Below are 22,622 nucleotides of genomic sequence, written 5' to 3' on the forward strand. Positions count from 1 at the left end.
AATATATATATGTAAATTGACTCAGTAATTAAAAGCTTTATAACAAGGGAAATTCTTGTTCTGGATAGCTTTGTTGGTGAATATATTCAAAGATTTAAAGCAAGAAGTGCTACCAATCATATATATTTTTTTCAGGAAATGGAGAAAGAGGGACAGCTCCCCAAACCATTTTACAAGGCAGCACACTCTGATACCAAAACCTGACAAGGAATTGTTTTTTCTAAAATTTTACTTTGAAGTAACCTTTACACCCATTGTGGAGCTTGAACTCAGAACCCTGAGATCAGGAGTCACATGCTTCACCACGTGAGCCAGCCAGGCGCTCGTGGCAGGAAGTTTTAAAAAAAGGAAAATTTTAGTCAGTCATACCTCATAACTATAGACACAAGTAACATAAGTGAAATTTTAGCAAATCAAATTCAGTGATATCTAGATGAAAATGTCGAACAAGTAGGATTTGTACCAAGAGAACTTGGTTGATTTGACACCTGAAAAATGTATGTGTGTCATTTAGCATAGTAACAGAATAATGGAGAAAACCTTATGACCATCTCAATAGATGTAGAAAAAACATTTGATAAAATATAGTTTTTGAATTTGAAGAGTTAGTTTTCATGTAAACACGTATATTGTGTTATTCATTGTTTTTTTCTACTATCTTGTTATCCTGATCTTTTCCCCCATAATGTTTTGGCTCTAGTAAAATATTTTGTCTTCAGCTTAATTATATTTTGTCTTCCTGTGAGACAGTGGAATGTTCCAATCAATTCCAGTTAAATTATCATCTTAACATTATGTTAAAAGTGATCATGCTTCATTGAATAGAAACTTACTCTGTCAGGTACTTGGGTGCAGCTTTTGCCTTTGGATAGTTATTTCAGAGACAGTTCTTAGGCAATGAGTGTGAGCCCCAAGACCATGTCCTCTGGAGGTTAGCTGCAAGGCAGGCTACCAGCTTGGGCTTCTGGGAGGCTGTGCCTTACTGTTGGTGAGCCTTGCAGAGAATCTGCTGAGAACTTCATTTTGTTGGGAGTTGACCCCTCATTGGCCATTAATAACTTGGTTTATCTTTATCTCTGTGTGTTCACCGGGAGTGTGAGCTCTGATCATGTTCTCTTTCAGTGCTTGAGCAACACTGCACCACTGACCGACTACTTTCTCAAAGACAAATATGAGGCTGAAATCAACAGAGACAACCCTTTGGGAATGAAAGGGGAAATTGCAGAAGCCTACGCAGAGCTCATTAAACAGATGTGGTCTGGAAGGGACACTCATGTGGCACCTCGCATGTTCAAAGTAGGTTGCTGTGTGTACTTTTTTCCATTTTAGGGAGAGTGATTTAGTGTTATAATGAGGTATTCTAGTTGCATATTGGGGTTAAGATGGGGTCTGAGACTAAAAGACTCAAATGATGAGATCCTTCTTTTTTCTTGTTTAGTCATTCAGCACATACCTCTGGGCTGAGGATACTGTTGGTTGCTCAGAATGGTGTATTGTACCAGTCTGGAAGTAGGAAACCTCCTAACCCAGACCATAACAATTCAGTTTAATTTCCAGTATTATCTGAAGGGTATTCCCAGGTTCTCTGAGCCTGGAACCTATACCCACTGTGGGCTCCGTAACTCAGGAATTGGGTTGATATTCTTGGAATGTGGTGTGAAGGCAGTTTTCAATTGGATCTTCCAGATAGGAAGATTGGGTGAACTGTAGTGGGCTCTTGGAGCAACTTGGGCTTTCTCTTGCTTTCATATTTTGTTTTTTTTTGTTTTTTTTGTTTTTTTTTTTTTTTTTTTTTTTTTCATATTTTGAAATCTGAGAGATCTTTAGCCTGCACCACTGCAGTTCACGGAGCCTTCATGAAGCACATGGTAGAAAAAGATAGGCATATTTTCTATTCAAAGGGGATGAGGGGCAAGTAGCACTTGGGCTCAGTGAGAAAATTTAAATGGTTTATTGAAATTGAAAACTAGGGATTCCTGGGTGGCTCAGTGGTTTAGCGCCTGCCTTCGGCCCAGGGCATGATCCTAGAGTCCCGCGATTGAGTCCCACATCAGGCTCCTTGCGTAGGAGCCTGCTTCTCCCTCTGCCTATGTCTCTGCCTGTCTGTCTGTCTGTCTGTCTGTCTCTCTCTCTCTGGGTGTTTCATGAATAAATAAATAAAATATTTTTTTTTTAAAGGAAAGAATGAAATTGAAAACTAATTCTTTTTACCCCTGTAGTCACATTAATCCCTCAGAAATATGCATAAATTACAATTCCATACCATAAAGTCAGAAAGGGACTGGAATCAGGTGATGGCACATTAAGCTCAAGCTCCTATCAATGAACAATTGATAGACCGTATTTAGGGATGTTAGGGGTAGTGTAGAGCTTCCTTGATGATAGACATTTTCTCTCTTTGACTGTCTGCTTTGGCAGCCACTAGCCACTTAAAATGTGGTTAGTGTGAACAAGGAACTGAATTTTTTTTATTGTATTTAATTTAAAAGGTTTTATTTATTTGAGAGAGAGAGAGAGAGAGACAGTATAAGCTAGGAGGAAATGGAGAAGCAGACTCCCAGCTGAGCAGGGAGTCTGATGTGGGGCTCAATCCCAGGACCTCGGGGATCATGATCTGAGCCAAAGGCAGACACTTAAGTGACTGAGCCACACGGGTGACCCTATTGTATTTATTTTTATTATTTATTTATTTATTTATTTTTAATTTTTGTTTATTTATGGTAGTCACACAGAGAGAGAGAGAGGCAGAGACACAGGCAGAGGGAGAAGCAGGCTCCATGCACCAGAAGCCCGACGTGGTATTCGATCCCGGATCTCCAGGATCGCGCCCTGGGCCAAAGGCAGGCGCTAAACCGCTGTGCCACCCAGGGATCCCTGTATTTATTTTTAATTTAAATAGTCACATGTGGGGCAGCCCTGTGGCGCAGCGGTTTAGCGCCACCTGTAGCCCAGGGCGTAATCCTGGAGACCCGGGATCGAGTCCCACATCGGGCTTCCTGCACGGAGCCTGCTTCTCCCTCTGCCTGTGTCTTTGCCTCTCTTGCTCTCTCTCTGTGTCTCTATAAATAAGTAAATAAATCTTTAAAAATAAATAAATAAATAAATAAATAAATAAATAAATAAATAAATAAATAGTCACATGTGGCCAGTGGCTATGGTACTGGGCAACATGGTAGAGAGCATTGATTCTCCAACTTTAGGATTCATCAGAACCTCCGGAAGGGCTTGTGAAAATACTACTGGACCTATCCCCAGAGTTTCTGATTCTGTCCAGGTTGGGCCCAAGAATGTGTATTACTAACAAGCTCCCAGGTGATTCTAGTGATGCCAGTTGGGGACCACACTCTTGGGGATCATAGATGCAGAGCAGTGTAAGGCAGAGTTACTTAAAGAGAAGAGGCCTGGTAGGTACAGGAGGATTCCTCTGGCTGAAGAGATACCATTTGTAAAGTTGTAATGGAGAGTCTGAACCAAAGAAGGAAGTAAGAGAGGGACTCACCTCAGTACTTCCAAGGTTCTGGCTGCTCAGGAGGCCACCCTTCACTTCACTCTTCTTTTAGGGTACTGGCCCAGGTGCCAGGTTCACTATTGTCCTGGCTTTTGATCTGAGCCCTCTCTCTGGCAAAAACTACTGGCCTCCTTTAGGCTCTTGAGGAATTAATTGGGCCGCTCGACCAGATGGTACTCTCCCTTACTGTCCCAGCTGACCCTGCAAAGTTAGTTTTGATGGCGGGTTCCCATCTGACTTCACTAGTTCTTTAAATCTTATGCCTTCTGATTTGGTTGCTTTTGTTGTAGACCCAAGTGGGACGTTTCGCCCCTCAGTTTTCTGGCTACCAGCAACAAGACTCTCAGGAGCTGTTAGCCTTTCTTCTAGATGGATTGCATGAAGATCTGAACCGAGTAAAGAAGAAACCCTACCTGGAACTGAAGGACGCCAATGGGCGGCCAGATGCGGTATGATATAGAAGATTTTTGAGCAATAGCATTTCATAGATGTTGCCTTTTACTGAGAGTTGTAGGGACATTCTTTTGGTCTTTGAGTATTGGTGCCGGGGCCCTGGTTGCCTCTTTTCTTGATGTGGATCTGGGCTCTGGTAGAGAAATGTATTCCAGGTTAGAAAGAGGCAAACTCTGGTTACTCCAGATTCTCCTGCTTGGGCTTCTTTAAGTTAGTGTCAGTTTGCATAGTATAATGCTGTTGTTGAATCAGAGACGAGGGCAGTCTGAGAACTAAAGTGCCTGTAGTATGAGCCTTGGGATTATTACTGCCCTCATTAAAATACGTAGATGATTAGTAAAATAGTTTATTAATAACATTATTAGGGCACTGATTTTTTTTGGCCTTGATTTTCCAATCTATGAAAAGGAGATTTAGCATTCAAGTTACCCTATCACATTGGACTTGATCATATGAAAACTTTAAAGTAGTATTTATATCTTGAAGAAAAAACAATGAGTTAGCTGAACCATAGTATAAAACCTCATGTGGTGTGTGTGTGTGTATATACACACACACACACACACACACACTTATATATACACACACACACATTGGAATACTATTCAGCCATCAAAAATTAAAGAAATCTTGTCCTTTGCAATGACATGGATGGAACTAGAGGGGATTATGCTAGGGGAAATAAGTCTATCAGAGAAAGACAGTTACATGATCTCCCTCAGAAGATCATAGGGGAAGAAAAAAAAATAAGATTATCAGAGAGGGAGACAAACCATAAGAGACTTTTAATCATAAGAAACAAACAGGGTCACTGGAGGGGAGGGTGTTAGGATGGGGAGTTGGGTGATGGGCGTTAGGGAAGGCATATGATGGAATGAGCTCTTGGTATTATTTATATAAGACCGATGAAATTGGGCAGCCCCAGTGGCTCAGTGGTTTAGCGCCCAGGATGTGATTCTGGAGACCCGGGATCAAGTCCCACGTCAGGTTCCCTGCATAGAGCCTGCTTTTCCCTCTGCCTGTGTCTCTACCCCTCTCTCTCTCTCTCTCTCTCTCTCTCTCTGTCTGTCATGAATAAATAAATAAAATCTTAAAAAAAAAAAAAAAGACTGATGAATCACTGATCTCTACCTCTGAAACTAAAAACATATATTAATGAATTGAATTTAAATTAAAATAAGGGGATCCCTGGGTGGCGCAGCGGTTTGGCGCCTGCCTTTGGCCCAGGGCGCGATCCTGGAGACCCGGGATCGAGTCCCACGTCAGGCTCCCTGCATGGAGCCTGCTTCTCCCTCTGCCTGTGTCTCTGCCTCTCTCTCTCTCTGTGTGACTATCATGAATAAATAAATAAAATCTTTAAAAAAAAAAAAAAATAAATAAATTAAAATAAGTAAAAATAAATAAAAATGTACTTTTATACACCCCCCAAAATAAATAAATAAATAAATAAATAAATAAATAAATAAATAAATACCTCACTGAAGGGACTTTGGATCATTGAAAACCTTATAGAAAGCAGTCCTTGTCCTAGTCCAGTCCATTTGCTGTCAGGGCTGTCTCCCATCAGAGACCACACTGATCCCTATATGCCCCACGGTCCAATGTGAAGACTTTGTTAAGTGTGGAATTGGGCATAACACTGGCATGTAGTTGTGAGTATGGTATGCTAAGAGTAATCCAAGCCCTGGCTGGCCTGGACCAAGTTCTTTGCTGTAGAGACTGCCTCATGATCCATCTCAGAATCTGTGGTGGATCATTCTGGTTGAAGGAGTAAACAACTCTGATGAGTTTAGAATATCTGGTTTATCTTTCTCCTTCCAGGTGGTGGCAAAAGAAGCCTGGGAGAATCACAGGTTACGGAATGACTCTGTGATTGTAGACACATTCCATGGCCTCTTCAAATCTACTTTGGTTTGCCCAGAATGTGCTAAGGTTTCTGTGACCTTTGACCCATTTTGCTATTTAACTCTCCCACTGCCCCTGAAGAAAGATAGAGTTATGGAGATCTTTCTGGTTCCTGCTGACCCTCGCTGCAGACCTACCCAGGTAAGAGGATCTGCATCCTCATGGCACCCCTCATTGTGGGACCTTGAGTGGGGCTTCTTCTACCAGCTGCCTCTGACTCCCTGTGGCACTTGCCTGGGTGTGTTCCCTTGGCCTCCATCTAACTTTTGTGTAATCCTGTAAGGATTCAAGGAAGATTGTGAAGGTCCTTTGGGCTTCTCTGTCACTTTTTTTCCCGTTTCATTTGTTCAACTCAGGTAATATGACTGATCTGCTAAGTGGTCCTTGCATCTGAATACTGGGAGGCCGCAGCAGGGTACTCGGTCGGTCAGCTAAGAGAGTCTGGCCAGAACAAAAGGCTGGATGAGTGGCATGGTCAGCGGGTCTGCAGTGTTCCTCCTTGCTGCCAGCTCACCGAATGACCATACTGCTTCATCCTCTGGCTTCAGTTTCTTCACTTCTTACAGATCATGGCAATCTATACTTTTTAACAGTTCCTTAAAGGAAGGAGTAAAGGACTGCCAAAAGTTAAGAATGAGACAAAGCAGTATTTAGGAGGGAAAGAAATGGGTGGGCTCCTTTGCTGCTGCTGGAATAGAGAGGCAGGTGCTGAGGCAGAGGACTTGCTGTTTGTTTTCCTGACCATTCATCTGGGCCCTGACCTCATGTACGCTGTTCTTAGGAAAGAGGTCATGTTTGCACTCTTTGATGCCTGCTCATCCCAGCTCATCTACCCTTTGCCAAGCACCCTTGTCACCCCTCCCATCTTTCTATTTGCAGTACCGTGTGGTCGTGCCATTGATGGGGGCCGTGTCTGACCTGTGTGAGGCTCTTTCCAGGCTGTCCGGCGTTGCTGCAGAAAATGTAAGGGTGGTCAGTGGCAATTGGTCTGCTGGGGCCACTTTGTAGTCCTTTGCTCTGTATTTTCAAACTTGTGCCCATTTTGAGCGGGAAGTTCTTATTGGCCAGCACAAACGTGATTATATGTGGATGCCTCAGTCCTGGCCCTCATTCACTGCACACTGCAGCTGAGACTGTCCCTTCAGCCATGGGGAACACTGTTTCTCCTCATTGATGGCACACTAGCCAGAGGGCCAGGAGTAGGGTTCTGCTTTCAGCTTTCCTGCCCCTTGCCACATGACCTCTTCTGTAGTATGAGAAAGCTGGAAGTTCTTTCCTACACTAAATTCTGTAAGTCTGGAGTGACAATGTCATATTCTTGATAGAAATCTGTATTTAAAAGCAACTGCCCTCACAGGACTTTCCACTCAGCCTGGCCCTGTGTGGAGGTGGGGAAAGTGAAGAACCCCCCGCCCCCGCCCCATCCTCCTGTATAGTCTGAGTCTCAGCCCTGGTCAGTGCCCCTTCTCAGCCCCACTCCCCTTGCACCCCTGCTAGTTTTAGGTACTTGCATAGTTAGGGTTTGGTGTGTTCAGCCATGTGCTGAAGATGGTTTCAAGACTCTTGGCCCTGGGGGACACTCCAGAGGTTTCTGGATGAGTACTAGTATTTGGTCAGCACTTACTCCCCACCATTACTGCCACTTGAGGGAAGGTCCCATTGTAAACATCAGGACAGATGTTGCCAGCATGTTTTCTGCTGGTGGCATTCATGCTGTTCTTCTGGGTTTTGGCCCCTGAATTCTGGGGCTGGTTGCATGGTGGTCTCTCTGGAGACCACCGTGTGGCAGCACATCGTTTTCATTGGCTCCTGTGTTTTATGTAGAAGCTCTTACCCATCCTGTAATCTTTCTGTTACTGTTGATTCTTAGATGGTGGTCACAGATGTATATAATCACCGGTTCCACAAAATTTTCCAAATGGATGAAGGTTTAAACCACATCATGCCTCGGGATGACATTTTTGTGTGAGTACTTGTGGTTTCTGCTGCAGCGTCCAAGGAAACATCCTAGAGGCTTTGCCTTATAGGTGTCTCTAGAGCAGAAGATTTGGTAGTCAGTGCTCATGTAGATTTGCCCTGACTCCTGGGTGCATAGGATGGATGTTCAGAGAATTGTGGGCAGCCATCAATGTGCTAAGCACTTCCTGGCACTTCAGAGCTAGACATTCCAGATAATTCTCTTCAGCATGGACATAGCCTTTTGTCAACAATTACTACCTGTTAAGAAAGCCTATTTAATGGTTCCACAGATGGTCTTGCTATCAGAAATTTCTTTCTCAAGAAGAGTTAACAGCTATGTAAGGGGCCATGGGAAGGTGAGAGAAGGGATGTGGTAGGCCATGGCTCCTTTAGCAGGTGCCATCTCAGAGTGACAGGGAGAGTTGATAGAAACAGTCTTTTTCTCTTCTAAAATCATGTAAGCTCTGAGACTTATTTTTCTCATCCATGTGGGGATAGTACACTGCCAGTTCCTGTGGCCCCCTGGGCCCCTCCCAGGTCCTCTTTAGGGCCCTGTAATTTTGTGTGTCCCTCTCCCAGATTGGGTAGAGTGCAATATGAGCTTGCCTGCGCTCCCTGACAGCCACTTGCTCAGGGAAGCTTGAATGTAGACCATAGCCATGCTCTTTCTCCCTCATTCTCTCTCACTGGAAACTTGTCCTCTGCTGAGAAAGGTTTTTAGGATTTGTTTTGGTTGAGGAATGCAGTGCACAGAGGAGGTATTTCCTTCCCTTTAAGTTTTCAGGCCGGTGACTTCTAGATCACTCTAAAAAGAGTACTTCTTGACCACATCCAAGATCCTAGTTCTGTTCACACTTATGCAGGCTGCCTCCCAATCACAGCCATCTTCACTCACTTTACAAACAGAGACACCAGGGCTCATGCTGGGCATCAGGCTAAGGCTGTCCATTTCTGATCCCAAGTCCTGAAAGCATCTCCCCTCAATTTGGAAATTAATGTTTACACACACCAGAGTTTAGAGGAACTGGGACATTGCCATATGGGGAGCTTGGCAAACCACCACCAACAAAAGAATTTGTAGAGTGCTGAGTGCCAACCGTCAGGAAACAATTATTTTAAAGATGAATTGGTAATTGTCATGAAAACACACTTGTACTAATATTTTTTGAACAAGTGGTAGACTGTGCTAAAAGTTACTGAATTCTCATGGCTGTCCCATAAGGTGGGTAATTCCATTGTTTACTGAGTAAGCGGAGTCAGAGGGAGCACTTGGCCCCGTTAAAGCAGCCAGAAAGTGACAGCGACAGACCTGGAATTTGGGCCAGGCTCTCTCCAAGACCATGTTCTTGTCCCTGATCCTGGACAATAGGGTCTGTACCTAGAGCACACTTTGGTCATTTTTTTTTTTTTTTTTTTTTTTAGTTTTTCCTAGGACTCCTGCACATACTTCATTTAGGATTGTTTGCCAGGCATCTGGGGAGGGGTGTGTGTGTGTGTGTGTGTGTGTCTGTGTCTGTGTGTGTGTGTGTTTATAGTTTTCAAAAATTGAATCAGTAAGTTTGTGTCTCCCCCTATAGGAAGAGGGAAAGACTACAGTCGGTTGCCAGCAATTTTGGTAACATCTGTTCCAGGATAAAACATCTATAAATCTCCTCAATCCCATGTATTCACTAAGTAAGACATATTTTTCAAAATCATTGATTTGTATTTAGCATTTTCTTTGGTTATCTCTAATTTTTAAAAAATTAAATATGATTCTTTAATTTCAATGTTTTTGAACAAAGATGGCAAACAGTTTTATAAATTTGTTTCCTCATTTGAAATAAAGAACCTTTGCCTACTATTTTAGGTATACATTCTTGTATGATACTTGGTTTTATTAAAGGTCAGGGCACTTAGGAATACCTTTTTACAAGTTGACTCCTTGGTGACAAAAGATGAACTTGGTGGCCAGCCCCCTGTCCCCCCCACCTCTGTGTCTGCAGTGATGGTCTGGATGACACCTGTCATCTGTGTTGAGTCCCATTTGAAGGACCACAGAGTTGAGGCCCTGGTTGGGGGAAAGAGAATCATGTTAGCCCCAAGTCCTGGGTTATGTAGGTTCATGTTTTGCTGACAATGACCCTTAGGATTGCTGACCCAGTTTCTAGAATCATCTTGGAAATGGTTTATCCACCTTTTATGCTGAGGTATGGTTTGTCCCAGTAACCACAGTCCTGGCCACCATGTAACTGCAGCTCAGATTTCTGCTGTTCATGTGATCCACTGCTGAAGGTACCCTTTCATGTGATTGACACAGGTACGAGGTCTGCAGCACCTCTGCTGATGGCTCTGAATGTGTGACACTTCCAGTCTACTTCAGGGAAAGGAAGTCCAGGCCATCAAGTACTTCCTCTGGGGCGGTGCTATATGGGCAGCCACTCCTGGTTTCTGTTGCCAAGCACAAGCTAACCCTCGAGTCCTTGTACCAGGCTGTCTGTGAGCGTATCAGGTTGGTGTCAGGAATGTGTTTTGCTTATTTCCTAAAATCATGATGGGCCCAGTCATAGTAGTGACTGCCCTCTTGCAGAGTGCCTCTGTTGTACCTGGGTCCTCATTCCTATGAAAATGCAGTTGGGCCAGCCCCTGGGAGGGCCGGGACAGGTGCTCTTGGGACAGGGCATCTGGCACATCTTATGCAACATGATACTGGGGACCTATATTTCCTCTGTGATCCCTGGAATCATATCTGTCACTTGTTAGTCACTTGGTTTAAGCTATCTAGTGCTTTGATGTCAGTTTGTGTTTGAATACAGTTTCCAAAATACTCTGCTGTCATTCTAATGTTACTGAGAAATATTTCTTTTAATGATGGTGCCATGTGACATTCATAAATGACTTGAAACAGGCATTCATAGAAGATTCAGTCTTCAGTGACTTGGTATTTAAACATCTTATTTTTGGGTTCCTCTAAATTTCTTAAAATATGGAGCTATCATGTGATTTTATCATTTTATTATTTCTTTTATGTACCTGAATTGCTTTGTGAATAGCTGTATGTCCATTGTGAACCACATGTATCTGAGTAGTAGAGAAAAACAGGTAAATGTTACAGCTAACAAATAATTCCTTTTCTTTCTTTTTTTCCAGCCGCTATATCAAACAGCCTTTGCCTGAGGAGTCTGGCAGCTCGCCCTTGGAGCCGGGGGCCTGCAATGGCTCCAGGGGCAGCTGTGAAGGTGAGCACTCACCATGCTGTGGGGCTATGACTGACCAAATCCCTCCCGACCTCCCCCTTCTTCCAAAGATGTGGTGCACACAAGAGAGGGAGGCGCTAAGGCTGGATGAGGGCTCTGGCTGGAGGGCAGACCCTGGGAGCTCCATCACATTGCTCTATGCTGCCAGCGTCTGTTCTCTAGCTTCAGCTCTCTATGGATTCTGCTTAGACATGTAGGCTGGGTTTAACCGTAGGCAGAGTTAACCTCACAGAACTGAGTGACTTGCCTAGGGTCATGGGGCAGTTAGGATTTGATTTTAGTCTGTTGGAATTTCCGAGTAGGTGCTTAGCTAGCCCTTGACCGCCTCCATGGCCTGGCATCTATCTGAAGATCTATTACCTTGGCCCTTACCCATCACTCTGGTGTGGCAATACCTCTGGAAAGGACAGGAGTCCTGGCCAGCCAGTCAGGGCAGAGGCTGTTTCTCTTGAGTATTTCTTTCTACCCAGGAAGCTACAGGTGATAGCTGACTCTAGATAGCTCCTGTTTCAAGAATGAAGAGAGCCACAGTGTGCAAAAAGGTAGGATAGGCTGGTTGCAGGAAACCCAGAGCCCTTGCCATCCTCCCGTGGCCAAATGCCCACAAGCTCATACTTGTCTGGGGAGCTCAGGTTGTCACTCTTCTTTTGGGGGCCTAGGTAACTTAGTGGATTTATCACTGTAAAACCACAAATGTTCTCCAAGTTAATGCCATACATTTTCAGTTGCAAATTCAATTGCTCAGATTTCTCCAACACACACACAGTCCTGGAAAATGAGAGGGGACATTAGGAATAATGCCCACAAGGCTCCATCCTCAGTGGATATTGCAAATTGTATTTTATGGTATTTAGTATAGTCATAATGTTATTCTTGCCTAGAATATATTCTCCCACTAGGGATGAATAAGAGCGTGTTTTGTACATAGGTCCCATGTGCAGAGATGTCAGAGTGGCTGTGGCAGTTTCTGAGCAGACCCTGGATCGTGGGTTCTTGGCGTTCTGTCAGTTAAAGCACTGTGATTCCTAGCTTAAAGTGTGGGGTGGACTTCAAGTTGCCTCATTCCTCTGAACTCATCTGCAGAATGGGATAATAACTTTTTCACAGTTGAGGTTATAACTTAATGAGATAATGTGGGTTAAAGTATGGCATGTAATAGGCGCTCAATTAATAATAATCATACCATGTAAATATTTGCTCTTGTTACAATTAGCCTAGCTTTTTAGACATTTTGTCTATCAGTTTTGTCAGAACAGAGAGAGGTAGAGTGTACACAGGCAGAGGGAGAAGCCGCCCCATGCAGGGAGCCCGATGTGGGACTCGATCCCGGGTCTCCAGGATCACGCCCCAGGCTGAAGGCGGCGCTAAACCGCTGAGCCACCCAGGCTGCCCACTGCCTTCTTTTGAATCCTTTAACTGAGTCTTGGTGCGTAGACTTTGAACTCCATTTAATGTTGAAATACAAAATACTTCTAATGTCTTTACTGCCATGGCTCCTCATCAGGCCTCTGTGGCTGTCTCCTACTGATTCTCTGAGCGATCTTGGGTGGCTGCTTTCAGTGGACTCTGCTTTCTTTTCTCATCCTGTGATATACATTTCTTGGTATTTAATTCTGACTGCATTAGCAGAAGCTTCCTGAGGTTGTCTAAGTAGCTGGTAGCCAGTGACACAGCCAGGAAACACAGTTTATAGTTTCAGGGCTCTGTTTGTTCACTGAGTGGGCCTGAAGCAGGTTTTGGCTGTGTTCCTCTCAGAGAGGTAATGGGTAGAGCAGGCTTTCCACTTGCTGGTTTGGGAGCGGGGCAGGCCCACCTGGGTGTAAAAGAGGCAGAGCCTCCATCCGTCTCTGACCAAGTTAGCTGGTCTTGGAAACAGAATGTCTGTGAGTATGGGGCTTATGCCAGCTGGCTATTTAAGAATGGTACTGACGGGGACCCATGTCACATCCTCATCCACGGCTGTGTTATTTCTGTGGCCTGAGAGGAAAGTGCTGTGTTGTCTTGGACCTGACTTGTCTTTCCTTGTGAACACTGCTGAGGCAGACTGTCTTTAAAAGAGGATTCTTGGGCAGCCCGGGTGGCTCAGTGGTTTAGCACCACCTTCAGCCCAGGGCATGATCCTGGAGACCCAGGATCGAGTCCCATGTTGGGCTCCCTGCATGGAACCTGCTTCTCCCTCTGCCTGTGTCTCTTGCCTCTCTCTGTGTGTCTCTCGTGAATAAATAAATAAAATCTTTAAAAAAAGAAAAAGAGGATTCTTATGTTAGAACATCCTCTTTTCCTTGGAGTTTCCATGTCTACTCATCTTGTCCAAGTATATAAACTTCATGTTTTAAATGTTTTCTTCTCCTGTTACTTTTCCATCACCTCTTGGAGCTGTCCCATCTTTGTTGAAATTACTTATCCAATGCCCTCACTTTTCCCTTTGGCCCAACAGCAAAACAGTGCGATGAACATATTCATGGGTCGTCTTAGTGCAGCCACAGATACCAGTTCTCTGGAAATACCTGGGAAATTTACTCATCAGTATAATGTCTCTAGAATGCCTATAAAACTCTTGAGGGCTACCTGGCTGGCTCAGACGGAAGAGCATGGGACTTGATCTCAGGGTCATGAGTTCAGGCCCACATTGTGTGTAGAGATAACTAAAAAAATAAATCAATCAACTTAAAAAAATTCTTGAAATTCTACCATCTCAAATGAATAAGGGCGGGTAAAGTGGGGAGGACTGTGTCTGCTATGTCCCCGGAACCCAACCTGGCACCTGTACCTGAGCCACAGTCACTGACTACTTGTTGAAGGGCCAGCCAGCATGTTTCTTGAAGAGGAACTGAAGCTTTAACTTAGTATTTGTGATCATAGTAATACTTTTTAAATTGACATTTAAATTGTTTCTAAACCACTCTGGTCCTTTTTTCTCTGTGGATCAAGTGACAAAGTTGAAAGAGTCTGAGGATGTGGGGTGAAGCCCAGTAAAGTACCAGGCGTGGAGGGGCCCACATTTAGGACAGGTGGGCCTGCTGACTCATCTCGTGCCTTTGGGGGCCTCAGTAAGCTTTCCCGGGCCCATGCTTCCTTATCACAGGTTAGCAGGGCCCACTCTGCCTCTCTCACCAGCTTGGGGTGAGGGTGAATTCAGGTGCCTCATAAAGGGCTAGATGTGGTTTCACATGCAAAGAACAAAATCTGGAAGGAAGTACCATAATTAGGTATAAAAGTAAATTTTTAGCATTGAAATGTTGGCAAATTATATATGCATGGGTTTTCATTTGTATGCCAGGAGAAGACGAAGAAGAAATGGAGCATCAGGAAGAAGGCAAAGAGCAGCTCTCAGAAACAGAAGACAGTGGGGAAGACGAGCTAGGAGGTGACCATGAGGAGACCACCCAAAAGAAAGTCAAAGGCCAGCCCTGCCCAAAAAGGCTTTTTACCTTCAGCCTTGTGAACTCCTATGGGACAGCTGACATAAATTCCCTTGCGACTGATGGAAAACTACTTAAACTCAACTGTAAGTACTTTCTTCAACTTTTCAAACTGGGTTTGGGTTGTAGGATTGCTTAGAATCTGTTTGAAAATCCTCTTTGCTCTCAGTATTCGATGCGCTGGGCTCTCACCATCTCCCTGTAGCTTCAGGAACAGACATGCATGTGGGCCTTGGCTTAAAGCTCCCTAACTGGTCTCTGTTTCAGAGACTTGACCCCTGCCCCAGCCATCTTGTCAGGCTTGTCCCTCTGGTCCTCGATGACGTTAGATGGAAGTGAGCTCTCCCTCCACTGCCACTACCCTCAGGACCTTTGCTCTGGATTGATAACACTTCTCATGCCTCCCACATGGCAGCGTTTCCCCAGAATCCTCTCACTTATGAGACTACATGCCTATTTCTTTTCTTCCATAAGACTGCTCATGACATATGACCCGTCTAGATGGTGGTCATGGATTTCATGGGCTGTTTGTTAGCTGGAGCCGTGAAGGGGGCTGCTGTGCACATGGAAGAGGCTTCCCAGCAGGATGTGCATTGTGTGGAGAGCCCGAGAGGATGGTGAAGACTCCTGCCTGGAAGCATTACTGTGTCTCCTTCACTGGAAAATAAATTCGCTTTCTTTCATTCCCTTTCTTTTTCCTCAGATCTCTTTAAAAATTTGTTTTCATATCAGCTTTATTGACGTGTTTTCGGGTCTTTGTGTCTTTGTCTCCCTGTCCCTGCAGCTCTTGCCTCTCTGTGCAGGAGCCTCATTCTCTTGTCCAATGCCTTGCAAATTCTAGGCACCTTCTCGAACTCCAGTCTTTGGTTCCCCACCTCGGTCTTCCCATCTCCTTCCCCTTCTGTCGCATGCTGGGGCCTGGAAAGTGCCCGCAGGGAGTAATCTGCGCTGGTGTAGGCTTCACCTTGTTTGTTTTCCTTCTCTTGGGGGTGGCACTGTGCCTCTGCCTGATACCCATTGTCTCAAAACAGGCGTTTCATTATTTTGTCAGCTTTCCCATGAGTTAAGATGGGAAGATGAGTCTCGTCGCTGTGACTTTATCTTAACTTCTGCTTTTCAGTAGCCCATATGGTTAGCACCCCTGGAACTTAACTATGGCATTGAGGAAATCTTTGCCAAAGGATTTAGGGGTCCAAGGGTTCAGATCTGGCTGGCTCAGGGCTGAGCATTGCTCTTGCTGTGGCTGGTGATGGGTGAGCAAGAGTTGATGATGCAGCTTGAGTGTTTTCTTTTCACTCCTGTCACTTGAAGAGCCTTTCCTGTTGCTGGTCATTAATAATGAGTAACACTGTGGTCCTCCTCCACAGCTCGATCCACACTGGCCATTGATTGGGACAGTGAGACCCGGAGCCTGTATTACGATGAGCAAGAGTCTGAGGTACGTGACTCGGGATTCTTCGTCGTGAAGCAGTGCTGGCTTCTGCTCTGGCTGTATATTTGGGTCACTCTCACCAGTTCTCCGGCAATTTAACAAATTCTGTTCAGACTGAGAATGGAAACCACTTAAAGATTTTGTCACGTTATGTTCAGAGGCTCCAGAAAGTATATTATATTCTAAGCATGGAAGTTTGTGAGGTTGTGGCTTAACCTGGTAAGAACTCATTTCCCCACCAGAAGTCAGCACTTTTTTTCCCTCACAGGCCTATGAGAAGCACATGAGCATGTTGCAGCCTCAGAAGAAGAAGAAGACTGCCGTGGCCCTGAGAGACTGCATTGAGCTCTTCACCACCATGGAGACCCTTGGGGAGCATGACCCCTGGTATGCAGCTCCCCAGTCTGGGTGGGGGCCCCCATGCACCCTGCACTGATCTGCTGGGGCCATCTGTGTACACAAAAATCCTTTTTTGAGGGTGGGGAAATGTGCCACTGTCACTTCTTTACATTGACCCTATATCACAGTCTGTCTGTGCAAATTGTTTTCCAGACTAAGAAAGTCATGCCTCCTTTTCAGAAGGTGGCTTAGACATACACACACACACCCCACCCTGAAGCAATCATGCTAAGTACAGGAAAGGATGCTGTGGGATTGTGGCTATGCCTGTGTGCTTGGGTGCTCAGGGGCCCTGGTCCCATCCCCCACAGCCCCAGTAAATGGAGGTTTCTCTTTTCTCTGCAGGTATTGTCCCAACTGTAAGAAGCATCAACAGGCCACTAAGAAGTTTGACCTGTGGTCCTTGCCGAAGATCCTGGTAGTCCACCTCAAACGTTTCTCCTACAATAGATACTGGAGGGATAAGCTTGACACAGTCGTGGAATTCCCAGTCAGGTGGGTCCCTGAGCTGCAAGTTCTTAGGAGAATTCAAAAGTAGGCAGAAGACTTGGGCACTGATTTGCTGAGAGTTTTGTCACCAAAGACATTTCTGCATTAGGATGCATGTTGCTGGGCTTTAGGCAGTTGGACTTGGGTTCACCCCTCTCCCCATCCTCCTACCTTTGGCGAAAAGATTGTCCTACAGAAGCACTTTCCAGGCTCAGAGTGAGGCTAATCATTTCTGCTCTCTGAACCGGGCCTCCCATCCGTCATTAGTCCCAGGGAGCCTGGTCTCAGCTGGACAGCACAGATACAGTACTGCTTCTCATTAACTGGGTGATGAAGCAACCAGAGCGTGCTCAGCTGAGGAGAATTGGATAACTGGGGGCTGCAGTGGAGATGCAGATCCAACTGTCTTGTTCCTGGGGCAGAGAGTGGGATTGACTAACTCCCTGTGTTCCTGGGTCCCAGGATGCAGAGTGTAACTGACACAGAAAAGGAAGCCAGCCTTATAAGAGTTCGTCTGCCAAATGCAGATTTTAAAATGCTCACTGGGTAGTGGGAGTGAAGGTAGATGCATGGAGTATAGACGTGTCAGTGGGAGAACCTGGGTGGTGGTACAGGAGGATTTGTTGTAAAATTTAACTTCTCTGTGTGTTTAAAATTTTCAAACTAAAATGTTGGGGAGAAAAGTTTTCTGGGGCCTCTTTTGGTATTTAAATTTTTATGGCATCAACTGTAATTTTGATCCTAATTGCCCTTCCTACATAGTTGCTGCAGCCCTCTTCTCCATGCCCAGAGCCCTTCCTTACTGGTGCTAGCTTGGTGCTTGGAGCTAGCCGGGCAACTTCTCTCCAGCCTGCATAGGCCAGTGGTCAGACGAGCCCACAGGGCCCCTGCCACGCAGCCTGGCTGTCCATTCCTGATGTAGTTACTGTTTCTGCTTCCCTGTGTCCTAGCCTAGTGCAGAGAAGGGGTTGCTGGGTTACTCCAGCTGCTTTCTCTAGTTTGATGCAGTAAAGGCCATTTTTGTGTTTTGTGCTCAGAGCTCTGAACATGTCCGAGTTTGTATGTGACCTGTCGGCAAGGCCTTATGTGTACGACCTCATTGCCGTGTCTAATCATTACGGAGCCATGGGAGTTGGCCACTGTAAGTACTGGCATCTGCCATCTCTGACATGTTGAAATGCCTGTGGCCAGTCTCACTGGTCTCTTCCTGTGTGCCAGGCCCTGCCCTCAGTACTTTATCTTTAGTCCTTCAGGCCTCAAGTGTCAAGGTTTCAGGCTTGGTCCAAACTACTGCTGCTTCTCCATTCTTTTTCTTTCTTTTTTGGGGGTAGGGATGGGGCTCCCCCCCCCAGATTTTAGTTTTAAATGGTCTCTACACCCAACATGGGGCTTGAACTCATGACCCCAGGATCAAGAGTCCCTTGCTCCACCAACTGAGCCAGCCAGGCACCCCAGTCTTCATATTCTTGAATCCAAGTAATTCCGACCTCTGGGAATCTATCCTAAGGAAAGTACTTGACATTGGGAAAAAGCTTAATGCACAAAGATTCCCCTATTTATAACAGTGAAAACTTAGTAGCTGTGTTGGTAAGCCAACAGTTGGCACTGCTGTCCACCTACTTGATGGACGAGAACACCGCCATTGCAAAAAAAAAACAATAAACATGGGGAAATGCCCATGACGTGTTCAAACTCATATCACTGTAGAAGCTCATATCACAACTATATTAAAGCAAAAATCAACGAAACTTTCTCTTTGCTCTACCTTATCTTCCAAAATGTCTAGAATGTGTAGGTTTTTGTTTCGTTTTGTTTTAAACTATTTATTTATTTATTTATTTATTTATTTATTTATTTATTTATTTATTTATTTATTTATTTATTTATTTATTTTAGAGAGAACCAGCACTTGCGATGGGGAGGGACGGAGGGAGAGGGAATCTCCAGCAGACCCCCGCACTGAGTGTGTAGCCTGATGCAGGGCTCGATCTCATGATCCTGAGGTCATGACCTGAGCCAAAACCAAGAGTTGGATGCTTAACCTCTGAGCCACTCAGGTGCCGCTGGACATTTTCTTTTTTAATGAAAAGACTTCGTATATTTTGTTACTTGTTTGTGGAAAGGTGTTAGTGATGCTTGAAGTGAAGAGCTGGGTTTCTTCACATCTCTGCTGCATCTACACCATGACAACTGCCACTACACCCAGTGTTAGGACCCCAGAGATGGCCGCACAGGAGGTTTCAGTTCCTTTTACATTCAACAATAAATTATAGAACTTCCCTAAGCTTCAGACCTCTTCCCTATACTGTGACACTTTTTCTCTCAGCCCAGCAGTCTGCTTTCTCGCCCCTCCATTTTTACTGTATCACCTCATGGCTCAGGATGGCTGCTCAGTGTCTGGCCCTCATGTCTACATTGCACACTATCAGAAGAAGAGAAAAATGGGCGCAGCCTTCCGCCTTTAAGGCAGCCTCCTAGAAGTCCCCCCTCAGCTCTTCTGTGGACATTTCATTAGCTTGTAACTGGGCACGTGGTTACATGTAGCTTTAGGAGAGGCTAGGAAATAAAATTGTGCCTGTTTGAAAGTTGGGGCTCTCCTAGAATGGCTATTGGTGATCCCTCATCACATCATACCCTGCAGCACTTAATGCAGCTTTTTTCCAGAAAAATTAATTTTCCAGAATTAATTTTGGGATCTGTGTTCATGCATGCCAAATGAAATAACTTTTAAAAGTTTTAGTATATAAACATACCACTTGGGCAAGTTCCTTAGCCTCCATATCCTTCGGTGTTCTCTCTCGTCCATGAGATCAGGCTGGTTGCCTGAGGACCCACATTAGGTCCACAGTTGGAACTCCAGGATTGAGAGCCATCATTATTACTGTAATGCCAAATGTAGGGACAGGTCCTTGGCACCTTTTCCTGTGTTCTTCATCTCTGCAGTAGGCACTCCAGTCCTCACTGGAGAGTTAAATGGCTGGCCCAGCGTCATGCAGCAGGTGGAGACTAACAGCCAGTTCTCCATTACAGTCATTTTGTAGAGTCTGGGGTAGAGGGTGGGGTGGGCAAGGAATTACTCATTGCTGCTGGGATTGCTGTTTACAAACATCCTGCTGGAGAATAGTATAAAATCAAGATAGAAAGTGTTGGCTGTGGGGAAGGCTTGGACCACTGTGAGGAATTGTTACCCAGCCACAGACTTTGATTCTCAGAGAAAGATAAAATTTAAGCCATCTTGTTCACATCCCAGCTCTGCAAGCCTGAACGCCCAGTGTATCCCTCACTGGGATTACCCCAGAGACTCTGGAGGCAGGAAGAGGCAGTAGTAGCCATCTACCTGGACCAAGTGGAGTTTGATTTGGTCTGTTCTTTTGAAAGCCATTTTGCTTAAATCTTAAACTTCATCAGCTTTTATGGGTCCTTGGCTCTGGATTATTACTTATAGCCATCCTGAAGATTGATACTGATTTCTCTGTTTGATTAGTTTCCCAAAATTAACAGTTTAAAAAGCCTTGGTCTGTGACAACTCCATTTTTGCCGTTTTTTTTTTTGTTTGTTTGTTTTTGTTTTTTTTTTAAGAGTGGGAGTGGGAGGGGAGAAAGAGATGGGAGGCAAAAAGAGAATCCTAGGCAGGCTTCTTACCCAGCATAGAACCTGATGCAGGGCTTGAACTCACAACTCTGAGATCATGACCTGAACTGAAATCAAGAGTCAGATGCTTTAATCAACTGAGCCACCCAGGTGCCCCATTTTTACTCTTTTCAAGAAAGAACAGATTTCAAAAAAAAAAAAAAAAAATTAGTTTATCTTGGTTGTATTTGTAAATTATTCTCTTTTTTTTTTAAGATTTTATTTATTCTTGAGAGACACAGAGAGAGAGAGAGAGGCAGAGACACAGGCAGAGGGAGAAGCAGGCTCCATGCAGGGAGCCCCACGTGGGACTCAATCCCGGGTCTCCAGGATCACACCCTGGGCTGCAGGCGGCGCTAAACTGTTGAGCCACCAGGGCTGCCCTGTAAATTATTCTTAATTTCAGGGCCTATGTTTTGTGTTTTTAGAGTTTTATTGTTTAGTGCAAGTCTAATAAACTAGCCAGATTAGTTCTCTGGTGATTGCTAGAGGTATTTTCTTTGTTGACTTGGCAGATACTGCATATGCGAAGAACAAACTGAACGGGAAGTGGTATTATTTTGATGATAGCAACGTGTCCCTGGCCTCTGAAGATCAGATAGTGGTGAGTAGGCTCTAATACTTGGCTCCTCCTCTTACCTTGATGATGGATTAAAGCTGGGAAGAGCCTCCTGGGTGGTGGTTATTTGGTCATCCTGATATGACAATGGGAGCTGGGTGTAGTAGAGAGTTGACTGCCATTCCTTCCAGGACCCTTCCTAAATGAGAAGCTAGGTTCTTCTCTGGGTTCTGTCACAGGGTACCGGCCTTTCCCCACTCTCTGAGCAGGGTCTCCTTCCTTGTTGCCTCTGTCTGAATGCACAGGGCAAGATGGCAAAACTCTGAGAGTGGGTTTTGAACAGTGAGAGAAAAGCCAGGGAGAGTGGATGGTAATTCCAACCAGTGAATGAACTTTTTCCCCTCTTGTGTTATAGACAAAAGCAGCTTATGTGCTCTTTTACCAACGTCGAGATGATGAATTTTATAAGACGCCTTCACTTGCTAGTTTTCCTGGATCCTCTGAAGGAGGGACAAGCCCAAGCAGCTCACAGCAGGGCATGGGGGACGATGAGGCTTGCAGCATGGACACCAACTGATGCTGCCTCCAAGATCCTGCCGCCCCACAGCACCAGTGTAATCCCCCAGGAGAACATCTTTGACACCCTGAAGACTACTAGTGTTTGGTCTAAAAACCAGATGAGGAAATCCCCTTCTTTTATGAGCAGAAGAAAAAAAAAAAAGACCCTGTTTGCTCAGAAGGGTTATGTCAAGAGGCTGAATTATTTTCTTTTTAAACAGGTGGTGAGAAGTTTTTGTAAGACCTGTAGAGCTGGAATGTGGGGGTTGGGAGGGGGGCTACACAGTGGAGTAAGGCCGATGAATTCCAAAGAATGGAGAGGAACACTGTAATTGAGGATGGTGGCCATGAAGACCTACAGCAGGCTGCCCTGAGTTCCTGGATTTCTTACTCTGGTGCTGGTTCCTGGTCACCCCAGCAGTCTACCCACAGTAAACCAAGCCTCAAGTTCACTTGATATCCCCTTCTCCCTTGCTGTGCACTGAGATGGGTTTATAATTCCCACAGAATTAGTCCCTGAAGCCTGTTTCTGTTTCCCTTTGAGCCATCTTGGAATTTCCATCCTTCTCTCCCCTAATGAAATGAAGATATTTGGTGTTGGGGTCTCCTGCCCCTCAATCTCGTGTGGAACCTAGCAGTTCTGTTATGTCCCTCACCATCTTTGATGAATTAATTAACTGTTGGATATGGTGTGGAGCTTTTATTACATACCACTTAAAAGAAGTTGGTGTACAAAACTTCTGGGTACAGTAGCCCATCCAGTTTCTCTCCACATTGGCTTGAGAATGGGAACCTTTCCTTCTTGCCCACTTTGGTAAGAAGTGAGATCCCCGCCCCACCGGCAGCTTTCTGGGCGGCCTGGCCCCCCCCACCCCCGCCCCGGCTGCCCCCACCCCCACCCGCTGTCCAACGCGTCCCTGCCGCCTCCCTTGCTGGGAGGGGTGGGGGTGGGGGGATGGGCTTCCGCTCCCGGCCCGGCCGCGTGGGTTTTAAGAACGGGGTGGGGTGGTCGCTCCGGGCATTCTTATCTGACCTTTAACCTTGGCAGGGTGGGGATCAGGGAGCGCCATTC

The 22,622-nt window shown here is 45.2% G+C and overlaps 1 protein-coding gene across 5 annotated transcripts in view; it reads left to right on the plus strand.

Annotated features, from left to right (window-relative positions):
* The window catches only part of USP4 (ubiquitin specific peptidase 4), a 53,294-nt gene extending 31,059 nt beyond the window's left edge, over nucleotides 1–22,235 (plus strand). For 3 of the 5 annotated variants that reach the window (XM_072786216.1, XM_072786217.1, XM_072786218.1), the window contains 14 exons: nucleotides 1,123–1,296; nucleotides 3,799–3,957; nucleotides 5,783–6,007; nucleotides 6,746–6,829; nucleotides 7,737–7,831; nucleotides 10,125–10,316; nucleotides 10,955–11,043; nucleotides 14,342–14,569; nucleotides 15,851–15,921; nucleotides 16,184–16,302; nucleotides 16,660–16,809; nucleotides 17,841–17,944; nucleotides 20,949–21,037; nucleotides 21,408–22,235. In XM_072786216.1, coding sequence (XP_072642317.1) covers nucleotides 1,123–1,296; nucleotides 3,799–3,957; nucleotides 5,783–6,007; nucleotides 6,746–6,829; nucleotides 7,737–7,831; nucleotides 10,125–10,316; nucleotides 10,955–11,043; nucleotides 14,342–14,569; nucleotides 15,851–15,921; nucleotides 16,184–16,302; nucleotides 16,660–16,809; nucleotides 17,841–17,944; nucleotides 20,949–21,037; nucleotides 21,408–21,569 — 1,941 coding nt within the window. In that variant the 3' untranslated portion in view covers nucleotides 21,570–22,235. Of the gene's footprint in view, nucleotides 1–1,122; nucleotides 1,297–3,798; nucleotides 3,958–5,782; nucleotides 6,008–6,745; nucleotides 6,830–7,736; nucleotides 7,832–9,402; nucleotides 9,500–10,124; nucleotides 10,317–10,954; nucleotides 11,044–14,341; nucleotides 14,570–15,850; nucleotides 15,922–16,183; nucleotides 16,303–16,659; nucleotides 16,810–17,840; nucleotides 17,945–18,699; nucleotides 18,861–20,948; nucleotides 21,038–21,407 lie in introns of those variants that run through there. The other 2 variants (XR_012012025.1, XM_072786219.1) reach the window with 2 other exon arrangements.
* Nucleotides 22,236–22,622: the final 387 nt, after the last annotated feature.

The sequence above is a fragment of the Canis lupus genome, chromosome 19 (assembly GCF_048164855.1).
Source record: "Canis lupus baileyi chromosome 19, mCanLup2.hap1, whole genome shotgun sequence".
Classification (NCBI taxonomy): Eukaryota; Metazoa; Chordata; class Mammalia; order Carnivora; family Canidae; genus Canis; species Canis lupus.